The 15,504-nt window shown below is 37.7% G+C and overlaps 1 protein-coding gene across 1 annotated transcript in view; it reads left to right on the plus strand.

Annotated features, from left to right (window-relative positions):
• The first annotated feature begins 39 nt into the window (after positions 1 to 39).
• The window catches only part of LOC110517776 (butyrophilin subfamily 2 member A1), a 59,514-nt gene continuing 44,049 nt past the window's right edge, over positions 40 to 15,504 (plus strand). Inside the window, exons 1-3 of the mRNA XM_036972523.1 lie at positions 40 to 295; positions 11,744 to 12,088; positions 12,296 to 12,598. Of these exons, the coding sequence (XP_036828418.1) occupies positions 226 to 295; positions 11,744 to 12,088; positions 12,296 to 12,598 (718 nt within the window). The 5' untranslated portion in view covers positions 40 to 225. The remainder of the gene's footprint in view (positions 296 to 11,743; positions 12,089 to 12,295; positions 12,599 to 15,504) is intronic.

Genomic DNA, 15,504 nt, shown 5'->3' on the forward strand with positions numbered 1-15,504 from the left:
CACGGTGAAACAAAGTGAAAGTAACTTTTGTTTTGTTTCACTCTTCTACTTGCCGTCTTTCCTTGAACACGTTTGTGTCGCGTTTAATTGTTATGTTTGTCCTAGATTATGTTCCTATGAGACTTTTGGGCTTTTTTTCCCGGGTTTACTGACTGGAACTCAGTTTTAATTTCCTATTACAAACAGCTTTCAGCAACAATATTTACATTTTAAAAAACATGTGAAATGAAGACGTCAGCAGCTTGTTGTTTCGGGGGAATTATTCTGTGCATCGGCCTTTCGTTGAGAGCAGCAGGTAGGTTTAAACTTTAATTATAGTTTTTAATTACGATACCAGAGAAATGTTATTCAAAAACAGGCACTTGTTTTTATCAAACCCTCCCGTTGATTTTCGGCCCCATCGTCAAAAAGACAGAACGACATGTTTTTTATTTCCTTACGCTCACAACGTAAGTAAATACTCTGTCCAGCGTCATGTCTGGAGACCATTCCAAGGCGACAGGTGTCGTTGACAACAAACCTTGGTTACATTCCAAACACTTAACAGACACACCTTCACATCTGATGACGTTTCATGACGTCTGACGAGTTTACGCTTACAAGGGGAGGGAGGAAGGAGAAGGCCTGTTTACAAACCTACGAAGAAGACTGAAAAGTTGTATTTTGTTTATGTCTACAGTAACTAAGATGCTGTGTTACAGGTCTGCTCTGACTGTACACGGTTATTGTTCTATTTAGTTATTAACATATTTCCAAGTGAAAAAGGTCTTAGGAACGTGTATTTGTAAAACATTTTTTATTCATTTTTTATTTTTTTTCTCAGAATAGTTCCTGATTACACTAAAGAGGGTTTTTGGTCTCTCTTACTACAGAGAACCCTTGGTTTGGGTTTGAACATAATTTTCTGTTCAGTTGAATTTCAAAAGCCTGATAACGTCTAGCTCAGAGTTGATGGAATAAGCTATTTTCACTTTAAATTGACTTAAATGGTGCAGATCTCGGTTCCTTGTCGTTTACCTTCACTGCTCCTACAGTTATTCCTTTTATATAATCTTTGTTTGTTTTGTCTTTGTCTATAGTTTCTCTTAATGCTAGGGGGGATACGAAACAATGTAAAAAGCACAAGGCCTTATTTTTATTTGCTAAACAATTTAGAACAGATTTTGAGTCTCACTCAATTTCGGCTGAGGCCAACTTCTGGAGGTCACAGTGGGGCGACGATATTTGTCTTTCCCATGGATCTCTACGCTCCGCTGGTGTCACTACAATGAAAAATACCTTTGGTGGTAATATTCTACACTCTGTGACCCCTTTGGTGGTAATATTCTACACTCTGTTACCCCTTTGGTGGTAATATTCTACACTCTGTTACCCCTTTGGTGGTAATATTCTACACTCTGTGACCCCTTTGGTGGTAATATTCTACACTCTGTGACCCCTTTGGTGGTAATATTCTACACTCTGTGACCCCTCTGGTGGTAATATTCTACACTCTGTGACCCCTTTGGTGGTAATATTCTACACTCTGTGACCCCTTTGGTGGTAATATTCTACACTCTGTTACCCCTTTGGTGGTAATATTCTACACTCTGTGACCCCTTTGGTGGTAATATTCTACACTCTGTTACCCCTTTGGTGGTAATATTCTACACTCTGTGACCCCTTTGGTGGTAATATTCTACACTCTGTGACCCCTTTGGTGGTAATATTCTACACTCTGTGACCCCTTTGGTGGTAATATTCTACACTCTGTGACCCCTTTGGTGGTAATATTCTACACTCTGTGACCCCTTTGGTGGTAATATTCTACACTCTGTGACCCCTCTGGTGGTAATATTCTACACTCTGTGACCCCTTTGGTGGTAATATTCTACACTCTGTGACCCCTTTGGTGGTAATATTCTACACTCTGTGACCCCTCTGGTGGTAATATTCTACACTCTGTGACCCCTTTGGTGGTAATATTCTACACTCTGTGACCCCTTTGGTGGTAATATTCTACACTCTGTGACCCCTTTGGTGGTAATATTCTACACTCTGTGACCCCTTTGGTGGTAATATTCTACACTCTGTGACCCCTTTGGTGGTAATATTCTACACTCTGTGACCCCTTTGGTGGTAATATTCTACACTCTGTGACCCCTCTGGTGGTAATATTCTACACTCTGTGACCCCTTTGGTGGTAATATTCTACACTCTGTGACCCCTTTGGTGGTAATATTCTACACTCTGTGACCCCTTTGGTGGTAATATTCTACACTCTGTGACCCCTTTGGTGGTAATATTCTACACTCTGTGACCCCTTTGGTGGTAATATTCTACACTCTGTGACCCCTTTGGTGGTAATATTCTACACTCTGTGACCCCTTTGGTGGTAATATTCTACACTCTGTGACCCCTTTGGTGGTAATATTCTACACTCTGTGACCCCTTTGGTGGTAATATTCTACACTCTGTGACCCCTTTGGTGGTAATATTCTACACTCTGTGACCCCTTTGGTGGTAATATTCTACACTCTGTGACCCCTTTGGTGGTAATATTCTACACTCTGTGACTCCTTTGGTGGAAATATTCTACACTCTGTGACCCCTTTGGTGGTAATATTCTACACTCTGTGACCCCTTTGGTGGTAATATTCTACACTCTGTGACCCCTTTGGTGGTAATATTCTACACTCTGTGACCCCTTTGGTGGTAATATTCTACACTCTGTGACCCCTTTGGTGGTAATATTCTACACTCTGTGACCCCTTTGGTGGTAATATTCTACACTCTGTGACCCCTTTGGTGGTAATATTCTACACTCTGTGACCCCTTTGGTGGTAATATTCTACACTCTGTGATCCCTTTGGTCACTTTATTTGTCTTGTGATCAGTTACAATGACATTACACTCATTACTGTAAACTTCTACGGGTACAACACCAAACATGAGAATGATGAGTTACAATGACATTACACTCATTACTGTAAACTTCTACGGGTACAACACCAAACATGAGAATGATGAGTTGCTTGAATATATAGAGAAACATATACTTCATTGGATATCTAAATGTATCTATTATCTACGTTTCCCAATTCGTTATTATTGATAGGAGGGGACTTTAACATCACTATAGGTAATTCAACTGATAGATGGCCCCCAGGTAGGCCAACCAATCAGAATTTGGGTGTAATACTTTTTATGGAGAAGTTTGATCTTACTGATATATGGAGAGAGAGGTTTCCAACAAAACAGGTTCCAGACAACCCAATATAGAGATGGATTAAATCAACTGGATAATAGAGGGAGATTAAATCAACTGGATAATAGAGGGAGATTAAATCAACTGGATAATAGAGGGAGATTAAATCAACTGGATAATAGAGATGTATTAAATCAACTGGATAATAGAGGGAGATTAAAATCAACTGGATAATAGAGGGAGATTAAATCAATTAGATAATAGAGATGGATTAAATCAACTGGATAATAGAGGGAGATTAAATGAACTGGATAATAGAGGGAGATTAAATGAACTGGATAATAGAGGGATATTAAATCAACTGGATAATAGAGATGGATTAAATCAACTGGATAATAGAGATGGATTAAATCAACTGGATAATAAAGAGAGATTAAATCAACTGGATAACAGAGATGGATTAAATCAACTGGATAATAGAGGGAGATTAAATCAACTGGATAATAAAGAGGGATTAAATCAACTGGATAACAGAGATGGATTAAATCAACTGGATAATAGAGGGAGATTAAATCAACTGAATAATAGAGATGGATTAAAATCAACTGGATAATAGAGGGAGATTAAATCAACTGGATAATAGAGGGAGATTAAATCAACTGGATAATAGAGGGAGATTAAATCAACTGGATAATAGAGGGAGATTAAATCAACTGGATAATAGAGATGTATTAAATCAACTGGATAATAGAGGGAGATTAAAATCAACTGGATAATAGAGGGAGATTAAATCAATTAGATAATAGAGATGGATTAAATCAACTGGATAATAGAGGGAGATTAAATGAACTGGATAATAGAGGGAGATTAAATGAACTGGATAATAGAGGGATATTAAATCAACTGGATAATAGAGATGGATTAAATCAACTGGATAATAGAGATGGATTAAATCAACTGGATAATAAAGAGAGATTAAATCAACTGGATAACAGAGATGGATTAAATCAACTGGATAATAGAGGGAGATTAAATCAACTGGATAATAAAGAGGGATTAAATCAACTGGATAACAGAGATGGATTAAATCAACTGGATAATAGAGGGAGATTAAATCAACTGAATAATAGAGATGGATTAAAATCAACTGGATAATAGAGGGAGATTAAATCAACTGGATAATAGAGGGAGATTAAATCAACTGGATAATAGAGGGAGATTAAAATCAACTGGATAATAGAGGGAGATTAAAATCAACTGGATAATTATTGATGGATTAAAATCAACTGGATAATAGAGGGAGATTAAAATCAACTGGATAATAGAGGGAGATTAAATCAACTGGATAACAGAGATGGATTAAATCAACTGGATAATAGAGATGGATTAAATCAACTGGATAATAAAGAGAGATTAAATCAACTGGATAATAGAGGGAGATTAAATCAACTGGATAATAGAGATGGATTAAATCAACTGGATAATAGAGATGGATTAAATCAACTGGATAATAGAGATGGATTAAATCAACTGGATAATAGAGGGAGATTAAATCAACTGGATAATAGAGGGAGATTAAATGAACTGGATAATAGAGATGGATTAAATCAACTGGATAATATAGATGGATTAAATCAACTGAATAATAGAGATGGATTAAATCAACTGGATAATAGAGGGAGATTAAAATCAACTGGCTAATAGAGGGAGATTAAATCAACTGGATAACAGAGATGGATTAAATCAACTGGATAATAGCGACTGATTAAATCAACTGGATAATAGAGATGGATTAAATCAACTGGCTAATAGAGGGAGATTAAATCAACTGGATAATAGAGGGAGATTAAATCAACTGGATAATAGAGGGAGATTAAATCAACTGGATAATAGAGACTGATTAAATCAACTGGATAATAGAGGGAGATTAAATCAACTGGATAATAGAGACTGATTAAATCAACTGGATAATAGAGGGAGATTAAATCAACTGGATAATAGAGGGAGATTAAATCAACTGGATAATAGAGGGAGATTAAATCAACTGGATAATAGAGGGAGATTAAATCAACTGGATAATAGAGGGAGATTAAATCAACTGGATAATAGAGGGAGATTAAATCAACTGGATAACAGAGATGGATTAAATCAACTGGATAATAGAGACTGATTAAATCAACTGGATAATAGAGATGGGTTAAATCAACTGGATAATAGAGGGAGATTAAATCAACTGGATAATAGAGGGAGATTAAATCAACTGGATAATAGAGGGAGATTAAATCAACTGGATAATAGAGACTGATTAAATCAACTGGATAATAGAGATGGATTAAATCAACTGGATAATAGAGGGAGATTAAATCAACTGGATAATAGAGGGAGATTAAATCAACTGGATAACAGAGATGGATTAAATCAACTGGATAATAGAGACTGATTAAATCAACTGGATAATAGAGATGGATTAAATCAACTGGATAATAGAGGGAGATTAAATCAACTGGATAATAGAGGGAGATTAAATCAACTGGATAATAGAGGGAGATTAAATCAACTGGATAATAGGGACTGATTTAATCAACTGGATAATAGAGATGGATTAAATCAACTGGATAATAGAGGGAGATTAAATCAACTGGATAATAGAGGGAGATTAAATCAACTGGATAATAGAGATGGATTAAATCAACTGGATAATAGAGATGGATTAAATCAACTGGATAATAGAGATGGATTCAAATCAACTGGATAATAGAGATGGATTAAATCAACTGGATAATAGAGGGAGATTAAATCAACTGGATAATAGAGGGAGATTAAATCAACTGGATAATAGAGGGAGATTAAATCAACTGGATAATAGAGGGAGATTAAATCAACTGGATAATAGAGATGGATTAAATCAACTGGATAATAGAGGGAGATTAAATCAACTGGATAATAGAGGGAGATTAAATCAACTGGATAATAGAGGGAGATTAAATCAACTGGATAATAGAGATGGATTAAATCAACTGGATAATAGAGATGGATTCAAATCAACTGGAAAAGATTGTGTTCTTTCCTTCATATTATGGTATTCCAATAATAGAAGAACTTACATATTTATGCATAACCATTACCAAGGATCAGAAGTCTAGAGGCTTACTAAATTTTAACCCTCTTATTAAAAAACCCCAGAAGAAGCTAAATCAATGGCTACAGAGGGACTTATCTTTAAAAGGTAGATCCTAATAACCAAGGCTGAAGGTATCTCTAGACTAGCATATGGTGCTCTATCTTTATATCTTGACAGTAAAATAAGCAAGGAGATAGACCAGATGCTTTTCAACTTTCTGTGGAGAAACCGTACCCGTTACATTATAGGAAAACTGTTTTAATGAACACTTATGGTGGGCTGAATTGTAAATAATACTTTTAAGATCAATTGGATAAAACAATTCCTCAGAAGACCCACTTCTATGTGGAATTGTATTCCTCATCCTGTCTTCTCTACTTTTGGGGGCCTTACATTATAATGTTGACAAAGTTCCAGTGAAACTTTCTGCTTTCCATCGGCAGGTTTTCTTGTCATGGTCCTTGATTTATAAACTCAGATTTCTTCACATAGATATTATATATGAAGTAATCGGGACATATTGTATAAAAATACTTCTTTGTTTTCAGAATATTGGTTCCGAATTAATATCCTATTGGAGCCAACTGGTAAATGCAGAGGGTCTTTTACTCAGTTATAAGGATTTCTGATCACTTTACAAGGTCCCTGTAACACCTAAAGATGTTGCCATTGTTTTAGATGCCATTCCCTCAGGTGTTGCTGTATAAGGTTTTCCACTAGATGTTGGAACATTGCTGCTATAACAGCATCCACTCTTCTGGGAAGGCTTTCCACTAGATGTTGGAACATTGCTGCTATAACAGCCTCCACTCTTCTGGGAAGGCTTTCCACTAGATGTAGGAACATTGCTGCGGGGACTTGTTGAGCCACAAGAGCATTAGTGAGGTCGGGCACCGATGTTGGGTGCTTAGGCCTGAACCATGAAAAACAGCATCATCACTCCAGAGAACGTATGTTTCCACTGCTCCAGATTCCAATGACAGCAAGCTTTCCACTCCACTCCAGCCGACGCTTGGCATTGTGGTGATCTTATGCTTGTGTGCAGCTGCTCGGCCATGGAGACCCATTTCAAGACACTCCCGACGAACAGTTATTGTGTTGACGTTGCTTCCACTAATTGGAAGGGGCGTCCACATAGTGTACGAACTGTGTGTGTGTGTGTGCGTGCATGCGTGCGTGCGTGTGTGTGTACGTTCCAGTTGAATCCCATTAAAGAGATGAATGAAACACACAACTGCCACCAGTCACCATTGCTCACACTAATCACATAATCATCATTCCTCACACTAATCACATAATCATCATTCCTCACACTAATCACATAATCATCATTCCTCACACTAATCACATAATCATCATTCCTCACACTAATCACATAATCATCATTCCTCACACTAATCACATAATCATCATTCCTCACACTAATCACATAATCATCATTCCTCACACTAATCACATAATCATCATTCCTCACACTAATCACATAATCATCATTCCTCACACTAATCACATAATCATCATTCCTCACACTAATCACATAATCATCATTCCTCACACTAATCACATAATCATCATTCCTCACACTAATCACATGATCATCATTCCTTACACTAATCACATAATCATCATTCCTCACACTAATCACATAATCATCATTCCTCACACTAATCACATAATCATCATTCCTCACACTAATCATCATTCCTCACACTAATCACATAATCATCATGACTTGATTACATTTGTTCTCTCAACATTATTATTATGCTCATTTCTGTTAAATAATGTCCCTCTTTCTTATTAGGAGATGGAGTCCAGACAAAAACTTTCTGAATGGACATAGAAAGTATTAGTGAACTCACACACACAGACACAGACACACACAGACACACACACACACACACACACACACACACACACACAGACACACAGACACACACACACACACACACACACAAACACACACAGACACAGACACACACACAGACACTCACAGACACACATAGACACACACAGACACACACACACACACACAGACACACACACACACACACAGACACACACACACACACACACACAGACACACACACACACACACACACACACACACACACACAGACACAGACACTCACACACACAGACACACCCTAAAAGGACACATCAATCAAAGCCACCAGCGCAACTCAGACATATGTCTCCTTTCCTAAAAACATAGTCAACATTATTATTATCAAATGAATTGACCAGGAACGTTTGAATAGGGGGGAGAGAGACAGCTATACTATCACTACAGACGTTGCTTATGCCTGATTCCACAGGATGTGTCTTTCCAAACTGTTTGGGTTTTTAAAACTAAGGAAGCCTGGAGGTTTTTACTTCAACGTCTAGATGATAAAAGGCCACCATGATCATCGGTTGCCAGATCCTTCAGATAGTATTCATACCCTTTGACTCATTCCACCTTTTGTGTTACAGTTTGAATTTAGAATGGTGCCTGAAGGAAACGAGGGCTGTTTTATGGGCTCCTGACCAATTGTGACCCAGTACCGCTTTTCATCCATATGTAGCTACATTTTAAATGGTGTTTTTACATTGGTTAAAATTAAAAGCAGAGACTCAGAGCTACACAATGGTGTATCATACACTGCAGTTGAGGAACACTGGAGAAAGTCATTCTGCTTTGAATGTTGAGAAACTTGTAACTCTACTTCTGAGGAAATGGCCCTTGAATGTTTTGGTGCACCTACTGGGGAGCTCTTCTTTCTCTACGCTCATTCAGCAACGTTCACACCCTCTTAAGCCTTAGCCCCCACCCATCTCTTTAAGGATTCACATGTGAGGCCATGTGCTAAACAGACGGAGTAGTGTAGTAAACAACCAAAGATTTAGACTGAAAGTGGTGAAAGTAGTAGACTACAATAAGGAAAAACTCCAGGTTAAAATACACTTCATCTGGTCCTTGGTCAATATACTGACTTTGGTGCAGGTCATGTTGTTTTACACGTTACCATCTCTGGTAAACACACACTATATCAAATTAAATCCAAGTTTATTTGTCACATGTGCAGGATACAGGAGGTGTAAACTGTGCAGTGAAATGGTTACTGGCGTAGTGGTGACAAAAAACAGAACGTGTCAATATATTAAAACAAGAATGTCAATGCCAGTAGAGAAAGAAGAATACAATATAAATAACCATATCAGTGATACTGGTGATAGATGAGGTAGTTACAGTTGAAGTCGGAAGTTTACATACACCTTAGCCAAATACTTTTAAATTCCGTTTTTGACACTGTGTGCTCGCGTTATAAGGGGACATCGGCAGACACGATCCTCTGTCAATTAGTAGACGACGTGAGAAAACATTTTCACAGAACTACTGAAAGTAACAAAAATGCAGTTTTCATGTTCTAGTATCAAAACAGACATACAGTCATTAAACCAAGTGGAAACCTACAGTCATTAAACACTGTCTACCACATACAGTCATTAAACACTGTCTGCCACATACAGTCATTAAACACTGTCTGCCACATACAGTCATTAAACACTGTCTGCCACATACAGTCATTAAACACTGTCTACCCCATACAGTCATTAAACACTGTCTACCACATACAGTCATTAAACACTGTCTACCACATGCAGTCATTAAACACTGTCTACCCCATACAGTCATTAAACACTGTCTACCACATACAGTCATTAAACACTGTCTGCCACATACAGTCATTAAACACTGTCTACCCCATACAGTCATTAAACACTGTCTACCACATACAGTCATTAAACACTGTCTACCCCATACAGTCATTAAACACTGTCTACCACATACAGTCATTAAACACTGTCTACCACATACAGTCATTAAACACTGTTTACCACATACAGTCATTAAACACTGTCTACCACATACAGTCATTAAACACTGTCTACCCCATACAGTCATTAAACACTGTCTGCCACATACAGTCATTAAATACTGTCTGCCACATACAGTCATTAAACACTGTCTACCACATACAGTCATTAAACACTGTCTACCACATACAGTCATTAAACACTGTCTACCCCATACAGTCATTAAACACTGTCTACCCCATACAGTCATTAAACACTGTCTACCACATACAGTCATTAAACCAAGTGGAAACCTGAAGCGGTTTGTGTTTTTCTTTTGGGCTCCTAATCCCCGACACATCTTTTATTTCTGAGGTGCCACATCCACGAGTGTATAAATTCTCGTGGACATTTTTTGGACTTCACTAATTTTCTCACGCCGAAACCAGATGAGATACATAGCTAGTTAAATCAGAGCTTAAAAGCCTAAAATATGACATTATCGACGTCAGAGTGGACTGTTTTTTTTTGTGACTTTACCCTTTTTTTGTGACTTTACCCTTTGCCAAAGTTTTAAAAAATTGATAAGGAGTGCAACGGCGAATTGAGTTAATGCGCACACGCACACGAAAATATGCAAATAAATGCTAGAACGAGCCAATAGGATCTCACTAGCACGATTTTTGGCTCTGCCCACCTCCCTGCTTGTTCTGCCCACAATTATTAATTTTCACCCATTGGAAACAACAGGCTGTGGTCTATCTTCGTCAGGCTGTGGGTAACTGGTGCATGGAATCAGGCGCAGGAGAGCAGAGATGAGTGTAGTAAGGTAATTTATTCCACAAACAGCACCAAGTATAAAACAAAGACTAAAGGTGTGTGAAATAACCGGTCACTCGTAAATAACGGGCGTAGCAACAAACCCGTCAAACAATACCAGCCAACCAGTAACGACCTGAACATTATATACAAACAATACCAGCCAACAAGTAACGACCTGAACATTATATACAACAATACCAGCCAACCAGTAACGACCTGAACATTATATACAAACAATACCAGCCAACCAGTAACGACCTGAACATTATATACAAACAATACCAGCCAACAAGTAACGACCTGAACATTATATACAAACAATACCAGCCAACAAGTAACGACCTGAACATTATATACAAACAATACCAGCCAACAAGTAACGACCTGAACATTATATACAAACAATACCAGCCAACAAGTAACGACCTGAACATTATATACAAACACGCACACAAATATGGGGGAACCAGAGGGTTAAATAATGAACATGTAATTGGGGAATAGAAACCAGGTTTGTAGAAAACAAAAGACAAAACAAATGGAAAATGAAAAGTGGATCGGCGATAAGCTAGAAAGCCGGTGACGTCGACCGCCGAACGCCGCCCGAACAAGGAGAAGGACCGACTTTGGCGGAAGTCGTGACAATCTTGGGATAGTTATAAAAACATTAGCTAACGTTAGCATGCTCGCGCTAGCTAAGACTCAGTAGAGGGCGCACATAAGGAGAAAATTCAAGTATTTAATTCACTGTGTCATTTTGTTTTTTTCTCCAGGGTCGTCTCAGATTCAACTTGTCGGTTCAGCTGATCCAGTCGTTGCCTTGGCTGGTGACAACGTCATACTACCATGTTACCTGGAACCCAACGTCAGTGCTGTGGACATGATGGTGGAGTGGACAAGATCTGACCTGAAACCTCAAAGGGTCCATCTTTACCGTGAAGGTCGAGACTCCGACGGTGAACAGCTTCCGTCCTACAGGGGAAGGACATCACTGTTTAAAGAAGAACTGAAGAACAGCAATGTCTCTTTAAAACTGACCGGAGTTACCCTCTCTGATGCTGGAGACTACAAGTGCTTCATTCCAACACTGAAGGAAACAACCATTCCACTCATAGTTGGTAAATCATAAATACTGGAGTGAACAAGTGATCAGAGGTTTCTGAGTACAATCATAGCTCTATATGCTGAAAGGGGAAATGATCGTGTCTGTTTTTATCTTGTATCTGTGTAGGTGCTGTATCTCAGCCAGTGATCTCTGTTTTATCTTGTATCTGTAGGTGCTGTATCTCAGCCGGTGATCTCTGTTTTATCTTGTATCTGTGTAGGTGTTGTTTCTCAGCCAGTGATCTCTATTAATGGAACCAAAGACTGGGGGGTGGTCCTGAAGTGTGACTCCGGAGGCTGGTACCCACAGCCTGAGCTTGAGTGGTTGGACAGTCATGGAAACGTCCTCTCTGCTACTGAACCCACTGAGACAAGCAACTCAACAGAGACCGAGATGAACCCTGAGGGTCGCTACACCGTGAGACGATATGTCACCGTCCGGAACACTGACAACAACAGGTTCACCTGTAGAGTTGTACAGCCGCAGATCAACCAGACAAGGGAGACACAGATTCATGTCCCAGGTGAGGTTTTCATTGGTTAACCCGCGTACCTGAGACCTTTTCTTTAGATAGACTAGTGGAAAAGATCAGGTTTCCAATAGGATGACCTTGATGGTCTAAGCTGTTTTGAGTTGTATTATGTTATATACTATAATTTACTCCCTGTCATACAGTAGATATATAGGTGTTATAATGTGTTATAATGGTTCTACCTGTCATACAGTAGATATATAGGTGTTGTAATGGTGCTACCTGTCATACAGTAGATATATAGGTGTTATAATGTGTTATAATGGTTCTACCTGTCATACAGTAGATATATAGGTGTTGTAATGTGTTATAATGGTTCTACCTGTCATACAGTAGATATATAGGTGTTATAATGTGTTATAATGGTTCTACCTGTCATACAGTAGATATATAGGTGTTATAATGTGTTATAATGGTTCTACCTGTCATACAGTAGATATATAGGTGTTATAATGTGTTATAATGGTTCTACCTGTCATACAGTAGATATATAGGTGTATTAATGGTTATACATGTCATACAGTAGAAATATAGGTGTTATAATGGTTTTACCTGTCATACAGTAGATATATAGGTGTTATAATGGTTCTACCTGTCATACAGTAGATATATAGGTGTTGTAATGGTTCTACCTGTCATACAGTAGATATATAGGTGTTGTAATGTGTTATAATGGTTCTACCTGTCATACAGTAGATATATAGGTGTTATAATGTGTTATAATGGTTCTACCTGTCATACAGTAGATATATAGGTGTTATAATGTGTTATAATGGTTCTACCTGTCATACAGTAGATATATAGGTGTTGTAATGTGTTATAATGGTTCTACCTGTCATACAGTAGATATATAGGTGTTGTAATGGTGCTACCTGTCATACAGTAGATACATAGGTGTTATAATGTGTTATAATGGCTCTACCTGTCATACAGTACATATATCAAATCAAATCAAATCAAATGTATTTATATAGCCCTTCGTACATCAGCTGATATCTCAAAGTGCTGTACAGAAACCCAGCCTAAATCCCCAAACAGCAAGCAATGCAGGTGTAGAAGCACGGTGGCTAGGAAAAACTCCCTAGAAAGATCAAAACCTAGGAAGAAACCTAGAGAGGAACCAGGCTATGTGGGGTGGCCAGTCCTCTTCTGGCTGTGCCGGTTGGAGATTTTTAACAGAACATGGCCAAGATGTTCATATATAGGTGTTATAATGGTTCTACCTGTCATACAGTAGATATATAGGTGTTATAATGGTTCTACCTGTCATACAGTAGATATATAGGTGTTATAATGGTTCTACCTGTCATACAGTAGATATATAGGTGTTATAATGTGTTATAATGGTTCTACCTGTCATACAGTAGATATATAGGTGTTGTAATGGTTCTACCTGTCATACAGTAGATATATAGGTGTTATAATGTGTTATAATGGTTCTACCTGTCACACAGTAGATACATAGGTGTTATAATGTGTTATAATGGTTCTACCTGTCATACAGTAGATATATAGGTGTTATAATGTGTTATAATGGTTCTACCTGTCATACAGTAGATATGTGTTATACTGGTTCTACCTGTATACAGGTAGACCTGTATACAGGTGTTATACTGGTTCTACCTGTCATACAGTAGATATATAGGTGTTATAATGGTTCTACCTGTCACACAGTAGATACATAGGTGTTATAATGTGTTATAATGGTTCTACCTGTCACACAGTAGATACATAGGTGTTATAATGTGTTATAATGGTTCTACCTGTCATACAGTAGATATATAGGTGTTATAATGTGTTATAATGGTTCTACCTGTCATACAGTAGATATATAGGTGTTATAATGTGTTATAATGGTTCTACCTGTCATACAGTAGATATATAGGTGTTATACTGGTTCTACCTGTCATACAGTAGATATATAGGTGTTATAATGGTTCTACCTGTCACACAGTAGATACATAGGTGTTATAATGTGTTATAATGGTTCTACCTGTCATACAGTAGATATATAGGTGTTATAATGTGTTATAATGGTTCTACCTGTCATACAGTAGATATATAGGTGTTATAATGGTTCTACCTGTCATACAGTAGATATATAGGTGTTATAATGGTTCTACCTGTCATACAGTAGATATATAGGTGTTATAATGGTTCTACCTGTCATACAGTAGATATATAGGTGTTGTAATGGTTCTACCTGTCATACAGTAGATATATAGGTGTTGTAATGGTTCTACCTGTCATACAGTAGATATATAGGTGTTATAATGTGTTATAATGGTTCTACCTGTCATACAGTAGATATATAGGTGTTATAACGGTTCTACCTGTTATACAGTAGATATATAGGTGTTATAATGTGTTATAATGGTTCTACCTGTCATACAGTAGATATATTGGTGTTGTAATGGTTCTACCTGTCATACAGTAGATATATATGTGTTATAATGTGTTATAATGGTTCTACCTGTCATACAGTAGATATATAGGTGTTGTAATGGTTCTGTAATGGTTTTTTTTGTGAAGAATCAACAACAAGTGGGACACAATCATGAAGTGGAACGACATTTATTGGATATTTTAAACTTTTTTAACAAATCAAAAACTGAAAAATTGGGAGTGCAAAATTATTCAGCCCCTTTACTTTCAGTGCAGCAAACTCTCTCCAGAAGTTCAGTGAGGATCTCTGAATGATCCATGTTGACCTAAATGACTAATGATGATAAATACAATCCACCTGTGTGTAATCAAGTCTCCGTATAAATGCACCTGCACTGTGATAGTCTCAGAGGTCCGTTAAAAGCGCAGAGAGCATCATGAAGAACAAGGAACACACCAGGCAGGTCCGAGATACTGTTGTGAAGAAGTTTAAAGCCGGATTTGGATACAAA

Source organism: Oncorhynchus mykiss, unplaced genomic scaffold, assembly GCF_013265735.2.
Source record: "Oncorhynchus mykiss isolate Arlee unplaced genomic scaffold, USDA_OmykA_1.1 un_scaffold_169, whole genome shotgun sequence".
Taxonomy (NCBI): domain Eukaryota; kingdom Metazoa; phylum Chordata; class Actinopteri; order Salmoniformes; family Salmonidae; genus Oncorhynchus; species Oncorhynchus mykiss.